At 40.8% G+C, this 25,668-nt stretch overlaps 1 protein-coding gene across 21 annotated transcripts in view; it reads right to left on the reverse strand.

Moving 5' to 3' along the window:
- The window catches only part of wnk1b (WNK lysine deficient protein kinase 1b), a 137,711-nt gene that overhangs the window by 34,516 nt on the left and 77,527 nt on the right, over positions 1–25,668 (reverse strand). For 11 of the 21 annotated variants that reach the window (XM_061912287.1, XM_061912286.1, XM_061912283.1 and 8 more), the window contains exons 6-19: positions 23,788–23,876; positions 23,456–23,595; positions 20,669–20,748; positions 20,413–20,592; positions 19,585–19,645; positions 14,994–15,190; positions 12,119–12,403; positions 10,342–11,688; positions 8,083–8,178; positions 3,869–3,940; positions 3,442–3,597; positions 619–683; positions 201–354; positions 19–135 (exon numbers count right to left, since the gene is read on the reverse strand). In XM_061912287.1, coding sequence (XP_061768271.1) covers positions 19–135; positions 201–354; positions 619–683; positions 3,442–3,597; positions 3,869–3,940; positions 8,083–8,178; positions 10,342–11,688; positions 12,119–12,403; positions 14,994–15,190; positions 19,585–19,645; positions 20,413–20,592; positions 20,669–20,748; positions 23,456–23,595; positions 23,788–23,876 — 3,039 coding nt within the window. Of the gene's footprint in view, positions 1–18; positions 136–200; positions 355–618; positions 684–3,441; positions 3,598–3,651; positions 3,727–3,868; positions 3,941–8,082; positions 8,179–10,341; positions 11,689–12,118; positions 12,404–14,993; positions 15,191–19,584; positions 19,646–20,412; positions 20,593–20,668; positions 20,749–23,455; positions 23,596–23,787; positions 23,877–25,668 lie in introns of all 21 variants that reach the window. The other 10 variants (XM_061912282.1, XM_061912288.1, XM_061912296.1 and 7 more) reach the window with 10 other exon arrangements.

Genomic DNA, 25,668 nt, shown 5'->3' on the forward strand with positions numbered 1-25,668 from the left:
CAGATGATCATCAACTACCATAATCTGAGCGATCTCATCTGGGTTGTCTCCATCCAGGTCAAACCTAAAGGTGACCATTTTGCTGTTGTGGGTCTCCAGCTGGCACTCTGCCACCCTGTCGCCGCGCTTGGAAATCTATACAATCACAGAAAGGCAATGAGACAAATGTACGAGAAGTCAAGGTGTCTTCTGGCGAGTACATTGAGGACGTTGAGTTTGGCCTTAGCAAGTTTCTCGTGGCGCGATCGGCTTCGCACGGAGCGCCTCTGGTGTCGCTTGATGGAGCGCCCCTCATGGCGCCCCCCGCCTCCTCCCTCATTGCCGTCGCTCAGGCCCGAGGTCTCAGAGTAGCCACTGACAAAAAGCAGACAAGACATTCAGACTTTTTTCAGAACCTCTAGTGTCCTTTGCAGTGGACGTTTATGTTCTGTATAACAATGTTGTTGATGTTTTTTTCTGAAATATGTAAGTCTGACAAGATAAAAGAAAACAAATGTCCACTACAGATGAAATAGAAATCATTCATTGACTTTGTGGAATATTTGGGAGACTTTTTTATCGATTTTAGTTATGAAATGTGGCGTTTATCATCTAATCCAGCAATATGCAATGGGTTACCTCTCTGTGGATGCATGGGGTGGTTGGAGCTGAAAGTGGGACAACTCCGAGGGCTGAGAGACAGACTGCAAGGCGTACAGAGGCACAGTTAAAAATACATAATAATAAATCAAAATAAAATAACAATAAATACAGTGGTACCTCAATTTAATCTCAATTTTGAGATTCAGGATGCCTCTTGGATTTTTGCCATGCTTTAAGTTGCAAGCATAAATTTGAGTTACAAGTAGGGTTGTAGGGTATACCGGTACTGATAAAGTACCACGGTACTAATAAATAAAAAACGGTACTATACTTCTTCTGAAAAATAATTTTTTTTTTTTCCCCGGTGTGCTGTTAATGAGAGCAGACGCGCATATTACGCAACGCACAGAGGACTTACAAACAGAAACAGTGTGGAAATAGAAAAGGGAGAATAGACGCAATTTGGCTTAAAAACTAATGATAAAGTTGAAGTTATAAACACTGAAGCGCCAATCTTCAAGAGGTGCTTAGCTCTTGTTCTTTTTAGCCATTATTTAGCTAGTGGCTATCGTCTATCCACAGTCTAAATCCCTGATCCTCCCCGCCATGGTGACAAATAAACTATGTTTCTCACAAGTATTATCCCAACAGGACAATGCTAAACATGCTTTAATCCACACTGTAGAAAGATACAATACCTAACTGCCAACAGCATGCTAGCGCTCCTCAATGTAAACAAACGCCATGGTTGGATCTATACAAACCACGGCTTTAATGATACGAAGTACAAGAGCCGTACATAGTCGATACCACAATGATTACGACAGTATTTTTTGTTATCACTAAATCCTTTGTCTTTTTTATCGTTTATAAACTTATGAATTATGTCCCTGGACACATGAGGACTTTAAAAATGACCAATGTATAATCCTATAACTTCTTGATAGCAAAATTTGTTGTATCACCAAAAAACAAATGTAAAGTATCAAACAACAGAAGAATAAGTGATTATTACATTTTAACATGAGTGTAGATAGAACATGTTAAAACAGAAAGAGAGCATATATTATAGGTAAATGAACAAGTACATAATTAATCCATTGTAATCTTGACAAAATAATAGAATGAGAAATGGCACATGTTACTGCATCTGTCAGCAGCCAATTTAAGAGCCTTTAGTTGCTTATTATTAAAAGACAAGTTGTCTAGTAGGCCCTGCGATGAGGTGGCGACTTGTCCAGGGTGTACCTCGCCTTCTGCCCGATTGTAGCTGAGATAGGCACCAGCGCCCCCTGCGATCCCAAAAGGGAATAAGCGGCAGGAAATGGATGGATGGATGTGAGTTGTCTAGTATGTTCACTATCTTATTTAATGATAAAATTATCTTTTAAGAAACGTATGTTTAATACGGAGCCCCTAAAGGGACATGGGGATTTTTTTTTTTTTAGACATGTATCTCGTGCGCACGAGAAAGCATTGGATGCGTGCACGTGGTTTGAGGTGTGTTTTAAAATGGCAGTTTAGGAGTTTATGCGGCTCTATTTCCAACAAAGACGGTCCCTCGCCCATAATCTCCCGTTGCTCAGCAGTTTTGATACCTGTTATTAAACAAAGATGGCTGCAGTAGATTTATTCATGTTCCTTCAAATGCGGAATATACCTGAAACTAAAAGAAGACAAGGTGAGGATACTTATTAACTTTTATATAAAGTAAGAAATAGCCTACTTTTAATGTACCTATTTTACTGTAGGAAATACCATTTAGCAAACGTTTTGCTTTTTACAGATCGACACCAATGTCATAGGCATTATGACAGATAAGGAGTTAAGCAAGTATATCGAAAGATATGGGGATCGACTTGCGCTCAGAGCATTTTGCCGTCAAAGAACTGTGACAAACGAAGAGTCGGGTGGAGCCGAGACAGTGAAGTCCTCCCTCATGCAGAAATTAAGAGACAGGTTAAGAACTCCTAATACTGTACAAGGCACCGCTACTGGCCAAAAAAATGCAGCCAAAATCACCCGGCGGGTTGAAATGGGATGGCTCCACTTTGAGAGTGGAATGTATCACCAGGTTAGAACGAGAAAAGGAGGAGGAACACGGAATCTGTCGGTCCAGAAATCAGTGACTATGGGTGAACTGTTGGAGACAGGCAAATGCTTGTTTTTTGCAAATGGGCATTCATCAAAAGGACTGATAGAAGACTTCGAGTTTGACATTTGTGATTACAGTCACAGTCCTGTGCCCCGTGAAGTCACGGTGGGCCAGCTGTACGAACAGACTAAACTAAAAATGCTACGCGTCTACACAGCCACCAAGTCTAACAACATTCTACTTCTCTCTGATGAATCATCGGACATGGAGCCAACACAGAAAACGCCGCTGAAGGTAATTATAGTTTGTCGTGCGCACGAGATACATGTCTAAAAAAAAAAAAAAATCCCCATGTCCCTTTAGGGGCTCCGTAGTTTAATGTATCATAATATTTTCTGTGAAAAATAAGGCCAATAAAGAAATTTTGTGGTGGTCCCCTTTATTTTGAAAAGTATTGAAATACATTTTTGGACCGATACCAAAACATTGGGACAATACTTGTTACAAATTGTTGTTTTTTTTAACCGATACCAAAACATTGGGACAATCCTTGTTACAAGTTGGGTTTTTTTGGACCGATACCAAAACATTGGGACAATACTTGTTACAAGTCAGGGTTTTTTGGACCGATACCAAAATATTGGAACAATCCTTGTTACAAGTTGGGGTTTTTTTCACCCTGCCCTCCAATAATATTAGATAATGCTTGTATCACTACCAACAACTAAAAAAGATTTCGGTGCTTCTTCTCGCACTTCCAGTACCTGCTTAGTAGCTTCAGCCGCGACTACACTGATGATTGGCACCGTGGTGGCCAAGGGTTGGGGGGCGGATGCAGGGGCAGGGGAAAGAGGAAGGGCAGGGGCCGAGGCCACTGGAAGAGAAGTGAGGCAGGTGGAGGTGGGCAAGGTCACACTGTGCTGAGGTGACGAAAAGCAGGAAGAAGAGGAAGACAGAAAAGTCAGGAAAGATACCTGAACCAGTGCTCTGTGAGCTTGGTGAAGAAGGAAGACGTGTTGCATGCTGGGAGACGGGCTAAGGACGCATGACTGAGCGATGGCAATGAAGCAAAAAATAAGTTGAAAAAATAAATTAAGCAAAGCAATCATACTTGCAATTGCAGTTAGGAATAGAAAAAGAAAAGCAAACTTTTGAGTTCATTCAAGTTTATATATGACTGCTGTGACGTACTTGTGCAGCCTGCAACAAAGTGTGTGTGGGGCTCTGTGTCCATGAACTGACACACTGAATTGACCCAATCACCTGCAGAGAAATACAATAATATCCTGTCAAAACCATTTCATCTACTTTATTTTCTGTATTTTTTTAAATGATCATGCACCCCACCCCCCCCTTCGCCTGAATGCAGCTGAGATAGAGTCCAGCTCCCCCCGCGACTCCAAAAGGGACAAGCAGTAGAAAATGGATGCAAAATTCTTTATTTGTGCACAACTTTTAATCATATATTTACTTTCCATTATCAAATAGGTTTTCGCTTTTAATTATTTACTGTTATTTTTCTATTACAAAGTGGTAACGCAGTTTCACTCTATTAAGTAAGCAATATATTGTAAGTATGTTTGGCTTAAAGTAAGCATTTGTCAAGCATAAAAATGTTTAAATGACATAAAAATATCAATACTATATTAGTGTTGGCCATTGGATGAGCACAACACAATCAGAGCGCAGGCAGCATTACTAAAATGGATTAAAGAAGTGCAAAGGTGACTAAAGGGTGTTATTTCATGTCGAGAAGACTCCTAATGTTGAATTATGTTTTTGGAAGGTTTTCATAGCTATGAAAATACAGTCTGACCTGTCTTAGAAGCCACAAAAAGCTGTCTCCTACAGAAAAGAATAGTGTTATAAAACTTGTTTATAGTAGTACGAGTAGGGCCATTATAGTAGTTACTTATTTTACATTCCAGAATATATTTTTTTTTACTTTGCATAGCAGCCACTTGCTGCAATGATGCGGTATATCACAGTTTCTGTTCAATTAATAATGTCAATTAACTTTACGCTAGTTTGTGGTTTATGTAAACCTATTACAGACGTTGGCATACAAGGCTTGTGATGTAGTGCGTATTACACTTATGACCGCATACACGTCATATTATCACATTATCATACCAATATCATAACATCCTGCATTAACGAGCACTCCCCCTCATTTATTCTCAAAATTTAATAAATTATCAAACAGCAGCTCTCTGCTCTCAACTAATCATCATCATTACTAACGTCCAGTAGCGATTGCTCTATAACGGCAAGGGAAGCTTAGCTTCCCATGAAATACAAAAAAAGTGGTCGATATGTTCTTTTTTTTTTACATTTCATTCAATAAATATGCACTACAGTGTGTTTGTCTTCTCATTGATTGTGATAGCGTCACAGTGAATTAAACAGTGTTGAAGCTGACCAACCATTGACTTCAATGGAGGAGCATAGAGTGCGTTGTTCCACCGCAGCCAAACGAGACAGTCATTGGATAAATGCTCAGCTTTGTGTCGCCCACAGACACCGAGTGTCTCTGGAAGTGTATGGAAAGTGGGCGTGCCCTCGGACGGCCAACCTTCCGCACGATGATTGGATGATTTGTCTGATGCTGAATCCCTTTTTGATTGACAGCAAACTGAGCGAACAAGCGATCTTGAAATATAAACCCTAGCCAGAGCATTTTTCAATTTTCATTCCATTGTTCCATGTTGATGTGGAGAATTTTACAAAACTCTATCCTACTAAAGTCTCTACCTTGTGTTTACTATTCCAACACTTTCTTTCCTATCATCCTCCAACAACCACTGCGAAGCCTGATAAAAATGGCTGACAAGCTGCATATGATGGCTACCTGTCTATAGCGGACACTTTTACTATAGACAGCTTTGACTGCCGATTTATAATTAATCTTTCATACTTTGCGTGAATGTATTTACTCCGGTCAGGTTTGGAACTGATTACCAGCAATAGATAAACAAGGGTTTAGTGCAGGGGTGTCAAACTCAAATATAGAGTGGGCCAAAATTTAAAACTGAACAGAGCCACGGGCCAAGGTTGAACAAATTAACTTTTTAATAGGGACCCAAACAAGTTTTGCATTGAATATTGAACAAGCAAGGCTTATATAACGTTATAGTGACATGACAAATCGAGTTTTAAATAATAATCATTAAAAAAATATCAATGGCATATCAAATAAAATTTAAATAAAAATTGAATGCCTCTTTTCTATTTGCAGCCCTCTGAGGTAAATATCAAAATAAACTTTTTCCACAGGCTAATAATAAATTTGCAAATAAAATAACAATAACAAATTAATCAAACATTCAAGCCTTGAAGTAGCAGGAGAATTTCGGGAGGGTCACTGAAATTTGGGAGTCCGGGAAAATTGGGAGGGTTGGCAAGTATGAGAATTAGTGGTGAATGCGGTGTTACCGCCGCAGTATAAAAGCGGCGGGCCAGCTCTAATGTTAATTTCATACTGCCTCAAGGGCCAAATGAAATTACACGGCGGGCCAGAGTTTGACACCCATGGTTTAGTGTGTGTGCAGATGACAAACACAGGAACTGAATAAACAATCTGCTGAGATAAGGAGAAGGGGAAGGAATAAATCATCTGTGATTCTTCCTATTTCTTTTCAGACATGTTGAATTGTGAACATGTGGACATGCGATGTTGTTTATTCTCCGACTGGATGTTATATAATTGTTGATTTGTCTGTCTGTTAGTCAGTTATTTAGTTAATTAGCAAAATAACTCAAAATAATATGAGTGGGTTTTGATTAAACTTTTAGCAAATATCAGAAATGGAATAAGGAACAAGTGATTACATTTGGTGCGGGTGTGGCTTTTTCCCACCTCCAAAGATGTGCACCTGGGGAAGGGATAATTGGGAACACTAAAGGGTCCCTCGTGTGTGAATGTTGTCTATCTGTGTTGGTCCTGCGATGAGGTGGCGACTTGTCCAGAGTTTACCCCACATTCTGCCCTGACACCAAAAGGGGAAGCGGTAATGTGGGTGGATGGATGATCCAGATCATTTCTACTACGTTTTGTTATTATTATATTCATTATTTATATACAGTATATATATTAGGGATGCAAATCTTTGGGGTTCCCACGATTCGATTCAATATCGATTCTTGGGGTCGAGATCCTATAATATATCGATTTTTTTCGATTCAACGCGATTCTCGATTCAAAAACGATATTTTTTCGATTCAAAGCGATTCTGTATTCATTCAATACACAGGATTTCAGCAGGATCTACCCCAGTCTGCTGACATGCTAGCAGAGTAGCAGATTTTTTTTTAAAAAAGCTTTTATAATTATAAAGGACAATGTTTTATCAACTGATTGCAATGTAAATTTGTTTTAACTATTAAACGAACCAAAACTATGACTTATTTTATCTTTGTGAAAACTTTGGACACAGTGAATTGTCAAGTTTATGGGATGCGATGCAAGTGTAAGCCACTGTGACACTATTGTTCCTTTTTTTTTTTTTTTTCATAAATGTCTAATGCTAATGTAAATGAGGGATTTTTAATCATTGCTATGCTGAAATTATAACTAATATTGATACTGTTGTTGATAATATTCATTTTTGTTTCACTACTTTTGGTTTGTTCTGTGTCGTGTTTGTGTCTCCTCTCAATTGCTCTGTTTATTGCAGTTCTGAGTGTTGCTGGGTCAGGTTTGGTTTTCAAATTGGATTGCAATGTTATGGTATTGCTGTTTAGTGGTTTGTTGGATTGATTAAAAAAATAATAAATAAATAATAATAATAATAATAAATACATAAATAAATAGATATTTTTTTTAAATAAATCGATATTAAAAAAAAAAAAAAAATCGATTCTGAATCGCACAACGTATTTGATTCGATTAGTATTCGAATATATGTATATATATGTATACAGATAGATAGATAGATAGATAGATAGATAGATAGATACATAGATAGATAAATACATAGCCTGGCCTCCCCCCTGGCCAAATTCTTTTAGCCCAATGTGGCCCCCAACTCAAACATTTTGGGGACCCCTGGTCTAGACTGTGATCTGATTCCTCTCCAAAATGGAATTACTTTGTCTATTCCACATTTATGACATTTTTTAAAAGTTACATGCAAGTCTGCCCAAAACCTTTTAAGTTATCGAGAGTGAAATGAAAGAAACCGAGAAATCACTTTCTTTGTCTTTGCGGGGCCGCTACTATGAAGGCCGTAGTTGGGGACCCCTAGTCGAGACAGTCTGGACTATTTTACTTTTGGGAAATAAGGTCTGCACTCTCTTAGTGCTTTTCTAGTTTTGTTAAATGTGTTCCAAATCAGGTAAACATAACACATAGACAATTACTGTATTTCAAATTTAAATTAACATGGTTTGTTTTTGGTGGTTACCTGTTGGGACGTCACCAGAGGAGCAGGCTGGGAGGCTGCGGGGCCCAATAACGGGGATCCTGAGGCGGGCTGCGGATTTGAAACCTGAGCCTGCTTCTTATATTTAAAAATATTAAAGAGAGAAAGGAACAAAAACAGGAGATAATCAGAACATGTTTATGGCTACCTGATGATGCATGAGTGTAAACGCAAGCTACTTTTAATCTTGTGTATGCACGCATGCACAAGAATATATATTTAAATAGAATACAACACGCACGCACACACATTATGTGGACAGCTTGGGGTTAGGTTCGTTAGGCTGGGAAGTTTTCTCATGCAGGTCTTGAATTAATAGCATTATAGGACATCACACATAATAACGCTTGTATTACACTCCTAATTTCAACTACTTTTGCTTTTAAGACTCTTCTTTCACCTTCTAAACAACATGAACGTCACTTATTCACATGATTGTTCTTCAACCCCTAGAAGGCCAAGTGCAAATAAACATGCAAGCGCTTGAGCAAGTATATTTGCAATAAAAATGAGACACAAGAGCAAAAGATTGAATAAAAAAGAAACAAATAACACATACAAAGGAAAATGTCACCATAAAACATCTATGATGTATAACTATTTTAATGGTTTGCAGTCAATTTTATAACTTTATAGCCATCCTTACTACTGATTTACTGTAAAATAAATAGTAGTCCCTTGTCACATTGTGCTTTAAAGTTTGTAGCTTGACTCTTATCACATTATTTAAGCATATTCTCAGAGTGCGCTGTTCAGTCTCGTGGCCACTGATTGGCTCAGCCTCAAGTAGCATTGCTATATTTGATCAAAGGAGTGTAAATGTGACTATGTGGGTGTTATTTCATGTATAGCAGGCTCTCATAATTTTGAAATACTGTATGGTCGTAAACATTTTTTTTATGATCTAGCTATGAGAATATTCAATACATAACTAATAGTAACTACTTCAAGGAAATTAATTTACTACAGTCTGGCCTTGAACCAATTCACGGTGATAAATGAGGGATTATTGTACTGACAAGGTTAATAAAGTTGAATAAAGTGACAAAAAAGAAATGACAACAAAAGTGAGACATAGATGTTTTTTGTGCGTCACTATATTTTCTTGACAAATCGTTTTTTTTCCCTGTTGTTTTATGAACAACAGGTTTTCTACGTGACACTAAAGGTCATGTATAAAACAGACAGAAATACAAAAAAATTTAAAAGAAAGAGTAAACAAGGATGAATATGATCAGCTTTCTAAGGGTTTGATGGGTTGCAGCTGTTACCTTTGAATCCTACCAATGACCTACAGACTACAGATGGAAAATTAGCATGGTGCTAAATTTGGTGAAGCGATCTTTTTAATGTAACTGCACTTTGTCCTTCAAATAAACAAATACAACAACCTACAAATGACCTCACTTTCCAATCCGGGCAGGACAAAGAAAACAAAACAATTTAATTGATAAAACACCAAAACTAAATCAATTAAAATACACATAAAAGTAAACATTTCGTCTAAGCCTCCGTGCTTTTGTTGTATGTTTTTGTGCGTTTGTCTGTACAAAATCAACAAAGTCTTGCCGCTACGCCAATACGTCCTCAAATGTTAGGAATCATGACGTTGTGCTAAATATACTCAGACTCAGTTTATGATGGCAACTTTGGATTTGTACAAGCAAATATTCAAGTATACCCGCTGTGGAGTATACCTGCACAAACGCACGTTTGTTTTCATATACAGTCATATATGAACATACACACAAAATACTACTTACTGACATCGAAAACAAATACACAACATTAGGAAGGAGGAGGCTTAGACGCTTTACAAAGCTGCAACTATAAAGCGCGTCTCAGGCAAACATGTCCCACATTTTTGTAACCACTAGTTTTTACACGCTCTGTAGGTATAAAATAAGTTAAATATGATAAGTAAGACATTATAAGTGAGACATTGCTTGTGACTCTGAGATGCGCTCCAGTGACTGGCGGGGGTTAAACTAAAGGTCTTACTACAGGAAAACATATAAGCATCGTCAGGGAGTACAACAGGGATCGCAATAAAGCTCACTGGTCAGATTGCATTATCACTTAACATGTTTTTAACAGATATTTACTATAATAAAGATAAAGTTACCTTGATATTTCGTGGTAAACCAAAAAATAGCATTTGAATGCTGTAGTGTAATAACTGCAATAATGCAATTGGACCTGTGACTTTAGAACTCCTAGAGCTTTGTAGAAATTCAGTACCAGTGTGTGGTTAGCGGCCTGCATGGCCAGCAATGACTCATGGTACGTCATGTCGGGCTGGGCAGCCACGGCCCCTCCATGTCGGGCCCACGTACTCTCAACCAGAGACTCCTGTAGAGTCGCTGACGCCCCCCCGTGTGAGAGGTCTGAGCATGGAGTGGGCGGGAGAAAGCTCTGCATGGAGGGCGGATGAGCATGGGTGTCGATGGCCGAGTCGTAGACAGCGGCGCAGGACGACTGAGGAATGAACTGAGCGGCCGAAGTGTCGAATTGAGGGAGGAGGGATAAAGGAGGAGGCGACAGAAACTCCCCCGCATCGGAATAGGCCAGAGAGTCGCTAGATGGTTCTGGACTTCGGTCCTTGGCGTTCAGGCATGTGTTATGCAGGAGGAGACTTCCTGGTGGTAAAGGAAGCTCAGGACTGACGTAGGAACACAGCTCCTCCGTCACGGGCTGGAGTCGAGGGTACGAGCCGGAGCCGCCAGAGCCTGCCGGGGTGTTTTCTTCCAGAGGAAGGTCCATGGAGCTCCTGCGGGCTCTGTACAGTCTGGAGGCCAGGAGACTCGGGTCGTTGGCGGCGGCGGCAGCCAATTGGTAATCAAAAGCACTTCCTGTAGGGGCGTCGCTTATTGTCGGTGGTGCTGACAGTGGGTAGGTGGAGTGTTGCTGTGCGGGGTTGCATACATCAGCGGACGAAGCAGGAATAGGTTGGTTAATTGGACTGTGTGCGCTCAGTCTTTGCATCAAGTGAGGGTGCAAGAAGCCTGGGTGAGGACCCGAGTCGTAGCCCAAACTGGCGGCTGCAGCAGCTGCCTGCATCTGTTGATGGAAGTTCAACAAGCCCAGCTGGTGTGCACTCATTGTGTAGCCGCCATACGCCATGGCTTCATAATGGTCCAATAAGGCAGCTTGATTTAAACTCAGCCTTCTCACCACTTCCTCCTGTTCTGCCCTTAGGTCCTTATAGCCGTAGAAAGATGGGTCAGATTGTCCTGGGAGATGCAGATGCTCTCCGACTCCGAGTCTCTGAGCCGCTGCGGCGAAACCGGGATTGACCATGAAGAGAGAGGGGGCGTCCACGGCCTCCATCCCCGAGAAGGGGTGGAGGCTGCTGCCGTATCTCGGGTAGGCAGGCTGGAAGTGGCGGGTGTGAGCCTCCAGGATGGACGTGCTCTTTCGCCGCTGGGTGTTGTAGGCCTTCGGTGGGGCGGTCGGAGGGGGCGAAAAGGAGACGGGGCGATCCGGAACGGGGGGGAAGAAAATAGCGGGCGGGTCGGGCACTGCTGAGAAGGAGAGGCTGCCTCCTCCTGCTGCTCCTCCACTGTAGGCATGTGCCATTGAATGCTGCTACAACGACATAAGACAAGAATTGACGCTCGGAGAAAGAAAGGCAAAAGATCTCCTCATACGCAAGAAAATAAAATGATTTAAATGAAAGATTATATTCCCCAAATAGATAGATAAGAAGTTAACAAAAGAGAGGACAGAGTTAGGAAAGAAATGAAGCTGGAAAGTCAAATACTCGCTTATTATCGCCACTCTGAATAACTACTGAAAATGAATAAATATGAATCCTTATCTGTAGATTTCCTGACAGCAGAAGCATTTAAAGTATTAGTAAATCTGCACATTTGAGAAAAAAAAGTCAATTTGTATTTAGTTCCTCGAAGAAAAGAAGCAGCCAAAGGGAGATGTATAACGCCATCGTTCTCCTTCTGACTGACTCTATGCTTCTCGCCACCAAATGTGGCCAAAGGATGAGGCGTTTTCAACCTACGGGGCTCGAGAACAAGGCGGGCAGGCTCGCCCTGCGCTGCCTGGTGCCGGGCAGCGGCGAGGCCGAGTGAAGAGGGAGGAGCGTCTCCAGCGCTTTGGAGAGCCGCCCGGCAAACGTGTCCCGCGGCGCGCGAGGAGGGGAGGAGCCGTTGAAGGAGGACAGGTCCGGCGGAGTGGTGGAGGGTTGCTTTGGGCAGAGCATCGGGGCGGGGGCGGGGGCGAGGGAGTAGGAAGAAGGGGGCACACAAACAGACATGCTACGGCTTCGACGGCGGCGGGACGCAGGCTGTGGGTCGGGAGTAAAAATAGAAAGTAGAAATGAAGACGCTAAGAAAACAAACAAAATAAAGTTAAATAAACATTCCGTGCATCTTCATGTTCACAAAATATGCATTTAACAGTTGTGTGAATGTGGCCACAGATTATATTCAAACAATACTGAAACAGAACAAAAAAAATAAGAAGAAAATACATAACATAAGAAGGCAGCAAGGGGAAAAATAAAACACATTTTTCTTGCCTGTTGGTTCCTGTTTTTTTGTATTTGGATCATCAGAAGTGCTGGAAATACGAATTCAAACCATGGAGGTGTTGAGGAGATAATAATAAAACATTGTTGTCTTGTTCCAAACAATAGGACCAAGATTATTATGTGCGGACAAATGTTTTTGAGTAAGAGATGTGTCTTCCTTGCAGATACTTTAGCCATCCTGGTGTTACTGGTCCACAAAAAAGCTGACCAAACAGGGAAACTTTCAAAATAAATATCTCCGACGTGGCCATATCAGTTTGAAGGATAGTGTCCAAAGTGTGTAGAAACAGGTATGCCACCTCATCCCTGACGATGGTGCTGGCCCCTTGCTTCCCGATTTCTATAAGATCCTTGATCCATCTCTTGTATTGATTGGTTTCTGATAAAATGATTTGTCAGTCCATAATGTGATTGATCCACCTGCAGTGGTCTATGGTAGCTGACCCATAACATGGAGAGCAGATATGGCCAGGTTAAGGAACTTCATTTTGAAAGTTTCTCAGCTGTTTTTATCAGAAACGTCACACAAAGAAGATACAACATCTCTGACGGAAGCTGAAGTGTCAAGAAGTAAGAAACATCTCTTACTCCAAAAACTTTACATATCTGCACACAAGAATCTTAGACCAATTCATTAAGAAGACATGTGAAACGCAAATGATTTACTTGTTCCGAACATGCCCTTTGAGATTTTCCCCGACTCAAGTTGTAACATTTACCAATCTGTGACGTCAGCAGATATCTCCATACACGGCAGGAGTTTTCCAGCAGAACTCTGCGCGAGTCTGCCATTTTTATTTTCCTCAACAAAAATTTGTCAACGGTGAACCCTGATGATGCAAGATGTTCTGTTGTTGTTTGTACTAACCAGCAAAGGTCACAGCACAAACTTCCAGCCTCATCTGAAGAAGTATTGAGTATCTACTTAACTTTTGTTTTTGCTCACAATGTACCTACTCAAAGTCTGCAGCCTGACATGAAGCACAGAGCCAGGCTAAACAACCTGCCTTGCTCCGATGGAAAATATACAGAAGAATTTACTTAAAACTACTTTTTATAAACGGAAAAAAAAACTACAATTAATCACACAGAGACAGGTGGATATATGAATTTGTTAGCATTTATTATCCTTCTGATCCTACTCAGTGGCCTAGTGGTTAGAGTGTCCGCCCTGAGATCGGTAGGTCGTGAGTTCAAATCCCGGCCGAGTCATACCAAAGACTATAAAAATAGGATCCATTACCTCCCTGCTTGGCACTCATCATTAAGGGTTGGAGTTGGGGGTTAAATCACCATAAATGATTCCCTGGCGCGGCACCGCTGCTGCCCAATGCTCCCCTCACGTACCAGGGGGTGATCAAGGGTGATCGGTCAAATGCAGAGAATAATTTAACCACATCTAGTATGTGTGTGACAATCATTGGTACTTTAACTTTAACTTAAGTAGCAAGCAGCACACTGGCATTTGTAGTTAAAATTAAAGTTAGGGTGTAGCATACATTGTTTGTTCGTGTTTTGTATTACATTAAAACATGTTTTTTGTTTGCACTGTGCATTATAACTATGAATAACTTCATCGACTAATGTAATAATATGTTAGCATGTAGGATTAGCTTAACCAGACTACATGAAGATGATATAAACAGTTCCTTAAAATGCAACATTCTTGCATGAATGTACATAGTCATTTCAAATATGGGCACATGCATTATAAGAAGAAGTACATATCACTTTATGGTCTGAAAAGCGTTGGAAGAGAGAACTAGTACTCTAACCTTTAAGATGCTTTCTTATCCTTGGTTTTGAAGTTTCTTCTTCGCTTTCCCCAGACTCTGGCTAGTACATGTATACTTGGATGATAAATCCTCCACTGTTGTCATTTCTAATAAAAAGTAGTGTATAGTTCTAACTTAAAGTTGTCATAAACGGAGGTGTACCGCTAAAATTACAACATAGCTGACAGTGCGGAGATGAAGTGTGGAAGAGTTCTTATATGACCAGCCTTTCAAAACAAATCATTTTCAGAGACACTCAGAAAGCGGCTTGAAGATGTTCTGTGAGGCAAAAGTATGAAATGCTGAACAAAGCCCCAGGATCTCATGTTTGTAGACCACTAAGTAAATTAAAATCATAATATAATCATTAGAAAAATGGTATTCTGGTAACAGTTCAACTATATTTCGGTATGATGTGTTATTGCAGCACTATTGAAAGGCCTGATATATCAGTGATATTGCAACTATAAAAAACAAGAAAAAACATGCTCAACTCACAAACACCGCAAACTTCCAACACTGCACACCGAGTACAGGACATGTTTGAAGACTGAAGCATGTCCACTCACCACTTGCTGCTGTGGCTGCTGGACATAGGCCGGGTGTTGCTGCGTGCTGGCGCCAGGCGTGGAGAGATACGGGCTTTGCGGCTGGGAATGAGCGCGTGTGGAAGGCGGGCAGCTGTAAGACATGGTCAGCTGACCCAGCTGAGGGGAGTCGGAGGAGAATACCGAAGAACCTTGGCCGCTGTCCACACCTCCTTCGCCTGAGAGGGACAACATTAATGTAAATATAATATATATACAGTGGTGCAAAAAAGTATTTAGTCAGGCACTGATTGTGCAAGTTCTCCCACTTAAAATGATGACAGAGGTCTGGAACTTTCATCATAGGTACACTTCAACTATGAGAGACAGGATGTGAAAAAAAATCCAGGAATTCACATTGTAGGAATTTTAAAGAATTTTATTTGTAAATTATGGTGGAAAATAAGTATTCGGTCAACCATTCAAAGCTCTCACTGATGGAAGGAGGTTTTGGCTTAAAATCTCACGATACATGGCCCCATTCATCCTCTCCTTAACACGGATCAATCGTCCTGTCCCCCTAGCATAAAAACAGCCCCAAAGCATGATGTTTCCACCCTCCAAGCTTCACAGTAGGTTTGGTGTTCTTGGAATGCAACTCAGTATTCTTCTTCCTCCAAACACAACAAGTTGAGTTTATACCAACATGGATACATGGATGATACAGCAGAGGATTGGGAGAATGTCATGTGGTCAGATGAAACCAAAATATAACTTTTTGGTATAAACTCAACTCGTCGTGTTTGGAGGAAGAAGAATACTGTGTTGCATCCCAAGAACACCATACCTACCGTGAAGCATGGGGGTGGAAACATCATGCTTTGGGGCTGTTTTTCTGCTAAGGGGACAGGACGATTGATCCGTGTTAAGGAAAGAATGAATGGGGCCATGTATCGTGAGATTTTGAGCCAAAACCTCCTTCCATCAGTGAGAGCTTTGAATGGTTGACCAAATACTTATTTTCCTCCATAATTTACAAATAAATTCTTTAAAATTCCTACAATGTGAATCCCTGGATTTTTTTTCACATTCTGTCTCTCACAGTTGAAGTGTACCTATGATGAAAATTACAGACCTCTGTCATCATTTTAAGTAGGAGAACTTGCACAATCGGTGGCTGACTAAATACTTTTTTGCCCCACTGTATATATTAAATTATATATATATATATATATATATATATATATATATATATATATATATATATATATATATATATATATATATATATATATATATACATACATATACACAAACGTAATAATGCAGGGATAAAAGGAACTTTTGAATTCTCAGAGTTCGTTGCTGATCTAGTGACACACGCCGATAATATAATCATAATGGGGGACTTTAATATCCATATGAATACCCCATCGGACCCACCGTGCGTAGCGCTCCAGACTGTAATTGATAGCTGTGGTCTCACACAAATAATAAATGAACCCACGCATCGCAACGGTAATACGATAGACCTAGTGCTTGTCAGGGGCATCAACGTTTCCAAAGTTACGATACTCCCGTATACTAAAGTATTGTCTGATCATTACCTTATAAAATTCGAGGTTCAGACGCATGTTCGTCAAACTAATAATAATAATAACTGCTATAGCAGCCGCAACATTAATACAGCCACAACGACAACTCTGGCTGACCTACTGCCCTCGGTAATGGCACCATTCCCAAAGTATGTGGGCTCTATTGATAACCTCACTAACAACTTTAACGACGCCCTGCGCGAAACCATTGATAACATAGCACCGCTAAAGTTAAAAAAGGCTCCAAAAAAGCGCACCCCGTGGTTTACAGAAGACACTAGAGCTCAGAAATTATTATGTAGAAAGCTGGAACGCAAATGGCGCACGACTAAACTTGAGGTGCACCATCAAGCATGGAGTGATGGTTTAATAACTTATAAACGCATGCTTACCTTAGCTAAAGCTAAATATTACTCAAATCTCATCCACCGTAATAAAAACGATCCTAAATTTTTGTTTAGTACGGTAGCATCGCTAACCCAACAAGGGACTCCTTCCAGTAGCTCAACCCACTCAGCTGATGACTTTATGCAATTCTTTAGTAAGAAAATTGAAGTCATTAGAAAGGAGATTAAAGACAATGCGTCCCAGCTACAACGGGGTTCTATTAACACTGACACGATTGTATATACGGCGGATACTGCCCTCCAAAATACTTTCTCTCGTTTTGAGGAAATAACATTAGAGGAATTGTTACAACGTGTAAATGGAATAAAACAGACAACATGTTTACTTGACCCTCTTCCTGGGAAACTGATCAAGGAGCTCTTTGTATTATTAGGTCCATCAGTGCTAAATATTATAAACTTATCACTCTCCTCGGGCACTGTTCCCCTAGCATTCAAAAAAGCGGTTATTCATCCTCTTCTTAAAAGACCTAACCTCGATCCTGACCTCATGGTAAACTACCGACCGGTGTCTCACCTTCCCTTTATTTCAAAAATCCTTGAAAAAATTGTTGCGGAGCAGTTAAATGAACACTTAGCGTCTAACAATCTATGTGAAACCTTTCAATCCGGTTTCAGGGCAAATCACTCCACGGAGACAGCCCTCGCAAAAATGACTAATGATCTATTGCTAACGATGGATTCTGATGCGTCATCTATGTTGCTGCTCCTCGATCTTAGCGCTGCTTTCGATACCGTCGATCATAATATTTTATTAGAACGTATCAAAACACGAATTGGTATGTCAGATTTAGCCCTGTCTTGGTTTAACTCTTATCTTACTGATAGGATGCAGTGTGTCTCCCATAACAATGTGACCTCGGACTACGTTAAGGTAACGTGTGGAGTTCCCCAGGGTTCGGTCCTTGGCCCTGCACTCTTCAGCATCTACATGCTGCCGCTAGGTGACATCATACGCAAATACGGTATTAGCTTTCACTGTTATGCTGATGACACCCAACTCTACATGCCCCTAAAGCTGACCAACACGCCGGATTGTAGTCAGCTGGAGGCGTGTCTTAATGAAATTAAACAATGGATGTCCGCTAACTTTTTGCAACTCAACGCCCAAAAAACGGAAATGCTGATTATCGGTCCTGCTAGACACCGAACTCTATTTAATAATACAACTCTAACATTTGACAACCAAACAATTAAACAAGGCGACACGGTAAAGAATCTGGGTGTTATCTTCGACCCAACTCTCTCCTTTGAGGCACACATTAAAAGCGTTACTAAAACGGCCTTCTTTCATCTCCGTAATATCGCTAAAATTCGCTCCATTCTGTCCACTAAAGACGCTGAGATCATTATCCATGCGTTTGTTACGTCTCGCCTCGACTACTGTAACGTATTATTTTCGGGTCTCCCCATGTCTAGCATTAAAAGATTACAGTTGGTACAAAATGCGGCTGCTAGACTTTTGACAAGAACAAGAAAGTTTGATCACATTACGCCTGTACTGGCTCACCTGCACTGGCTTCCTGTGCACTTAAGATGTGACTTTAAGGTTTTACTACTTACGTATAAAATACTACACGGTCTAGCTCCATCTTATCTTGCCGATTGTATTGTACCATATGTCCCGGCAAGAAATCTGCGTTCAAAGGACTCCGGCTTATTAGTGATTCCCAAAGCCCAAAAAAAGTCTGCGGGCTATAGAGCATTTTCCGTTCGGGCTCCAGTACTCTGGAATGCCCTCCCGGTAACAGTTCGCGATGCCACCTCAGTAGAAGCATTTAAGTCTCACCTTAAAACTCATTTGTATACTCTAGCCTTTAAATAGACTCCCTTTTTAGACCAGTTGATCTGCCGTTTCTTTTCTTTTTCTTCTATGTCCCACTCTCCCGTGTGGAGGGGGTCCGGTCCGATCCGGTGGCCATGTACTGCTCGCCTGTGTATCGGCTGGGGACATCTCTGCGCTGCTGGTCCGCCTACGCTTGGGATGGTTTCCTGCTGGCTCCGCTGTGAACGGGACTCTCGCTGCTGTGTCTTGGATCCTCTTTGGACTGGACTCTCGCGACTGTGTTGTATCCATTGTGGATTGAACTTTCACAGTATCATGTTAGACCCGCTCGACATCCATTGCTTTCCTCCTCTCTAAGGTTCTCATAGTCATCATTGTCACCGAAGTCCCACTGGGTCATTATTGTCACCAATGTCCCACTGGGTGTGAGTTTTCCTACCGAGGATGTCGTGGTGGTTTGTGCAGCCCTTTGAGACACTAGTGATTTAGGGCTATATAAGTAAACATTGATTGATTTATCATCATAGCAGCACACATAGACACATGCGAGGGCAGCAAATACCCAAGGTACACAATGATATACATTATCATTTCAATAGAATAGCATATACATAGAGCAGGTTGTAAATAGATTAATAGGACTTGAACAGAATACATAGAAAAACAGAACGGATTCTGATCCTGTAGTCCTAATAGAATGTAAAAACAATGACAGCAAAGCAAACCAAAAAAAAAAGCCCAGTTTATACCAGTTTTTTTTGTTGTGGTTTGCTCTCATTGTTTTCCATTCTATTTGCACTGAAAGACCTACTCTATCTTTCTATTTATTATATCATGTGGTGTACCCGTGTGTGAGATGCCCAGCTGCTGATGTTGAAGCTCAGTCTCAGTCTCTTCTGCCTCCGCCTGGAAAAAAATCAGAGCAGCAGCCAAATTTATAAAAGAACATTGAGGGGCATACAGTCGCCCACAAAGGTGAGTACACCCTCTCACATTTTAGCAACCATTTGGTTATATCTTCTCAGGAGACAACATTTTTCAGAGAAGTCAGTGTACATGCAGAATTACTGTCCATTGAAAATATCTCAGGATAGCCATCGTCGTCGAAATAGTTGGAAAGACTAGTCAGTATAAGCATGGCGGTAGTTGCATTGTGTTGCACGCTACTGACGAGCTCCGGTTCACTGAGGAGAAACATTCCAACATGTACTGTGACATCTTGACGAAGGCACACTTGGGCACTACACCACCTTCAGGGCACTTGATCATCCTGGAGGCCTGTTTGGAATACTGCCATGAGGCACAATTCCTACTTGAATGTTTCAATGGACAACAGCTCCCTCAGTAGTACTCATCCACCCCCACATCCTAATGCAATCAATATCACCAGCTATTAGAACAACAGTGGCGTGCTATAAAGTTGGTAGCCTCCTGATCAGTTTGATTGATTGATTGAGATGTTTATTGACAGCTTAAAGAATTTAATCCATGTAATGCTTTAAAAAGGAGAATATATGGCACAAAAAGCCAAAAGGCCAAAAGTTGATAGTAGATATATACATGCTCTACACTGACTGACTCCACGAAAGTATTTTTATAGTATTCACCCTTAAAAAGAAAAAGCTTGCCAAAATAAGAGGATACAAAGTGCAAGATCAAAATGTTCAACCAACCTGTGTCTGTGCTGCTTTGAGTGCCTCTTGTTGTTGTAGCTCCGCCTCTAGCTTTCTCTTCTCCTGCTCTTCTCGCACCAGCTGCCTCTGCTCTCGCTTCTTCCGTATCAGAGACACACGGTCCTTGATGGCCTTGGCCATGGTCTTGTGGTCGCCCTCAGCCACATAGCCAGACTCAACCTGGTTTCAGTCAAGCATTGATTAGTTCCTCATCCTGGTTCCTTCTGACTGAACCCTGCCCTCCTGTGGCTCATACCATTTCCTGCGCCACATCTTCAGGGACATCTTTGTTGAGGTCAAAGGAGAACTCGATGGCTTCGTTGTCTTTGTATTTTCCTGAAAAAACCCCCACACACAAACAACTGGTGAAGAACTAAATAAAATCAGATTTTTCTTACTCTTTTTCACACACGTTGACTTGTGCAAGTGTGAACTGTGTCATTCTTTCACGTTAGAAAAAAGAGTTTGCTGATCCAATATTGATGTCGGTCTGATATCATTAAAAAAAACAAGTATGTGATGATATGTGCTTGCATGTAAAATGTGTAATAGGACGTCCAATAAAAGCCGTCATGCAGCGTGTTTACTTGTGCAAAACTGGACAGCCAGTAAACATCTAATGTCCTCTAATAAGCACACAAGGTTTGTATTTACTTCTATTTTAGTCATGTCATCTACAAAAGGTAAACATGGTAGCCTATTGGCTCCTAGGAGCTACAGTAGCAGCTACACAACAGCTAAGGGGCGGTATCCCTGGCGCCACGACCACGTTTGGAAATATTTGGCGAATTCCATCTGCACAGGGATACACAACAGCAAGTTCCAGATAGCCTTTAAGCAGTTGATTGCCTTTATCAAAGCGGGGCAGAAGGCAAACCATCGGCCCAACTCATCAGGGGGGCTCCTCGTACGGAATATGTAGTGTACTGTGTAAACTGTACTGTTTCATATTATGTATTCCCTTCCTTTGCAATCTACTAATAAAGTTCAATCAATCAATCCTCTCCACCGCTCTTGACTGACAGCTCCGAGTTGACCTGGGAAGGCAACTCAAGTTCCCAGCCAACATAGCTACCATACCATACCATACCATACAAACTTTATTTATTAAGCCTATTACAAACAACCAAAGTTGAAGAACAAAGGGCTGTACACCACAAAGAAGTAAAAAACACATTGAAATCGCAAATACAAATTACCCTAAGAAAAATGTGTTAGATAAAAAGCAGTTAAAAAGTTAAAAACGGTTAAAAAAGTTAAAAGTTAAAAATAGTTTAAAGTCTCATGCTGGGTTAAAAGCCAGTGAATAAAAATGGGTTTTAAGAAGGGTCTTAAAAATAGCCAAAGAAGGGGCCTGTCTTCCATGGAGAGGGAGATCGTTCCAGAGTTTGGAACCCGCAACAGAGAAGGCTCTGTCCCCTCTGAGCTTGCGCTTTGATTTGGGGACCTCCAGGATCAGCTGATCAGCTGACCTGAGGGACCGGGTGGGAGCATAGAGGTGGAGCAGCTCAGAGACGTAAGGTGGGGCAAGACCATGTAAGGATTTAAAAACAAGATCATTTTAAAATGGACTCTAAAAGACACAGGCAGACAGTGGAGGGAGGCTAAAACAGGACTAATGTGCTCTCCTTTTCTTATGTTTGTTAAAAGTCGGGCAGCTGCATTTTGGGCCAGCTGCAGATGTGAGAAAGAGGAATGATTAATACCAAAATACAAAGAGTTACAGTAATCCAGCCGAGATGTAATGAAGGCATGGATTACTGTCTCAAACTGTTGCCTAGAAAGAAGGTTTTTAACCTTGGCCAGCTGACGTAAACAAAAAAAGCTGGCTTTCACCATCTCACTTCGCCCCGACATGGTGTTAACATCAGAGTCAACCAAGCAATTGTTGATACTGGAGCTGACTGTCCCCTGGGAGGACCAGATTGGCGAAGCCAATGAGCGCAAGAAGGCCGAAAACGCCAAGCTCACCAAAGAGTGCCGAAGCAGTGGCTGGAAATCCCGCTGCGAACCAATCGAAGTCGGTTGCAGTGTTCAAACTCCTTGACTTCACAGGACTGCGGTTGAGAAAAGCCACTAAAAACATTCGAGGCAGCAAGTCCTTGGCAGTTGATCCATAGGGGGAATTCGTGGTACGCTACTTGAACACAAACCAGGTTCTGATCACTCCTGGCTGGGTCGCCCGGGCGAGGCTGTCTGATGTTTAAAGACCTAAAACAACTTATGAGCCAGTGTTTATCGCTGATAATGTGTCCAAGTATCACCGCAAAGCGTGTTTGAGTTCTCACTAGGTATCACCAAAGAAGACAATTTCCACTCCACTTCAACCTAAAGAGAGCACAAGTCCATTTCAGACGGTAAATAATAAATAGGTCGGTGTTTTTCGTACTTACTATTGTTCTCTGAGTAATTTCAAACCTTATCTAACATTCCACACTGTAAAATAATAAAAAATACACAGTAGGTATTAAATCGGAAGTGAACAATTTACGTCAGGACAACCTTAGATATAGAGATGTGCCCTGGTTTTTGTTCTGAAAGGTCAGATGTAAGATCAAATTTTTCAAAACCCTGAAGCAAGTTTTCCTATAATAAATAATAGAAATTGTTCCATACATCCAAAATATGAAGACACGACTCCGTGACTGCGTGGGTTCCCTCCGACTACTTCCTCCCACCTCCAAAGACATGCACCTGGGGATAGGTTGATTGGCAACACTAAATTGGCCCTAGTGTGTGAATGTAAGTGTGAATGTTGTCTGTCTATCTCCGTTGGCCCTATCTGAGTTCAGCTGGGATAGGCTCCAGCACCTCCGCGACCCCAAGAGGGGAAACGCGGTAGAAAATGGATGGAACAAATCCGTTTCAAACATCCATCCATCCAACTATTTTAGTTTTTTTTGTAACATTCCAAAATTGCAACAAACTTTTGTCAAACACTTTTGTTGGAAAGCAAATCCTACAAAAAGTGGTGCTTAATAAAATAGAAGTACTTTTATTTACTTAAACATTCATACTGATCACAACCATCATCTTTTCTCACCTTTTAGCTTTTTGACGTCTTCTATCCTCAACCACAGCTTGATGGCAATCATTTCCCCATCATCTTCCTCTGCCAGCTCAACCCTGACCCCTGTATCTTCCTGGAAGAAGGCATGGTTCAGCAGGATCTTGATGGCATACCTACAGGGACAAAAACAAAGGAAAAGATGTCTCAGACCGGACTAACAAAGCCGATGTGGCGCTCCATGAACAATTATTTTCAGAACACAGCTTCAATCAGCTGAGCATAAGTAAATTAGGACAATAAAAAGATGGGAAGACTAGAAGGACAAAGACATTCTTTTAACCGGATTGACAAGTCAAAAACTGCACCTCTCATCTTTGTTGGTCCTGATGCAGCCTTCGATGATTTCCTTCACTTCAGGAATGGCCACCTTGTCAAAACTGCCTGGCTTCACTCCCTGCATGAGGACACAATATAATATAGATAATAATAATAATATAACCCTTTAAAAACATGAAAAATAATATGATAAATAATAAAACCCTTTAAAAACATGAAAGACAATGTACAGCATTGATGCTGTAATGTCCACGTGTCCCCAGACAGTATGTAAAGCTGCTGTTTCCTTGCAAAGTTATGCAGTGTGTGTGACTTCAATAAGGAGGTCAAAACAGCAGTGGAAAAAAACAGAAAAATCCATTGGAAAAAAATAAGATAACTTAATGCTGCAAATCTAAATTTTCTAGTGTGCAATTTTACAAGTCTAACCAAGTTATAAACTGAAAGGAATCTTTTATTTTTAGATTAATGGAGCGGATTTGTTATGACAGTTAATTAACAAGCAGAAGTCTGTTGTTTTCCATCATCAAACATCAGGTGATCATGCACGCAGAGAGAGAGAGAGAGAGAGAGATTTTCTGTGAGAGATAGGGAGAGAGTGAGCGATAGAGAGATAGGTCGAGATAGTTTATTCTTCCATCTATACTGCTGGTAATCAAATGTTCGTAATGAAAGTAATATAAGTAAAAATGTATTATTAATTAAAGCACAATCTATCAACTTTTTTATGTCCTAATCCTACAGTGTTACCAAATATTTATGTATTCATGAAAGTCTGTCACAAATATGAATTTGATGTTTCAGGTTGGCCCTTACTCATAAACAAATGCATTAGCATTTGTTTATGAGTAAGGGCCACACCTACAGTTTGTGTCACATAACTGTAGGTGTGGCGTAACACAAAAACAACCCACCTCATTCATGCCTACTTTGCTAGAAAATAAGACACAGCAGAAATGACCTGTGATGCACATTAGCCACTTTGTTGCTTAGTTTAAGAAGTAGAGGTACATAGTTAAATAGAGATGTATCTTGCGTGTTTATCACCTTAATCAAATACAAACATTTACAAAAGTATTCGCTGCTCAAGTGAGAGCGTAGATCCGCCACCACAAGCCCAGGAACTGTGCATTACCACACCGTGCAGAAAAGCTCCAGAAGCGTACAAGCCAACCTTTGTTACTTCCATAAGTGCTAAGAAAACACAGCTTAGAGACACTCTTTTATCATCTGGCAACACTTTGAACTGCTTTACTTATTTAACCAGAAAGGCAAAGTGTGGTGTAAGGCCGTTTGGTGAACGCACCACTTTTTTATGACACAGTGGAGAAATACAATAAACAAAAATAAAAGCCAAAATGTAAAAATACAGCAAAAAAAGACAAAAAGTTTCTTGTTCGGAATGTTTGTTTTGGTCAGTACAAAACTACTTATGTTAACGCAGCCTAAATCCTATATAACCTTCTAAATCTTCACTTACATGCACAACACTTACAAAAATGTGTCTGTGAAGTAAAAAAAAAAACAATTAGGAAGAACTATAGCACAAGTGCATTATGTTCCGCAAAAAAGGGATGTGATGTTCAAATAAAATAGGTGTGACTCACCTTAAGTGTCCTCAGAGATAAAGCATAGCTTTTACTCAAAAAGTGATTGAAAAACTGCTTATAGCCAGATGAAATGCACTCCGCCCATCTTTACTTTCATTGGTCTTTCTTCCACTCCTGATTGCAACCTTACACAACCCACCCACAACAGGACCAAACAAAGTTAGGAGGATGAGAGCACTAATGCTGTTAGGTATGACAAGGTAATGACAGCAGAAAGCCAGGAATGTTCTGGAGGAAGCGAGGAAAGCAACTCTCGAATCAGAGGATGAGTGTGATGCACAGCTACGTCTCCATTTTAAA

Source organism: Nerophis ophidion, linkage group LG10 (genome assembly GCF_033978795.1).
Source record: "Nerophis ophidion isolate RoL-2023_Sa linkage group LG10, RoL_Noph_v1.0, whole genome shotgun sequence".
Lineage (NCBI taxonomy): Eukaryota > Metazoa > Chordata > Actinopteri > Syngnathiformes > Syngnathidae > Nerophis > Nerophis ophidion.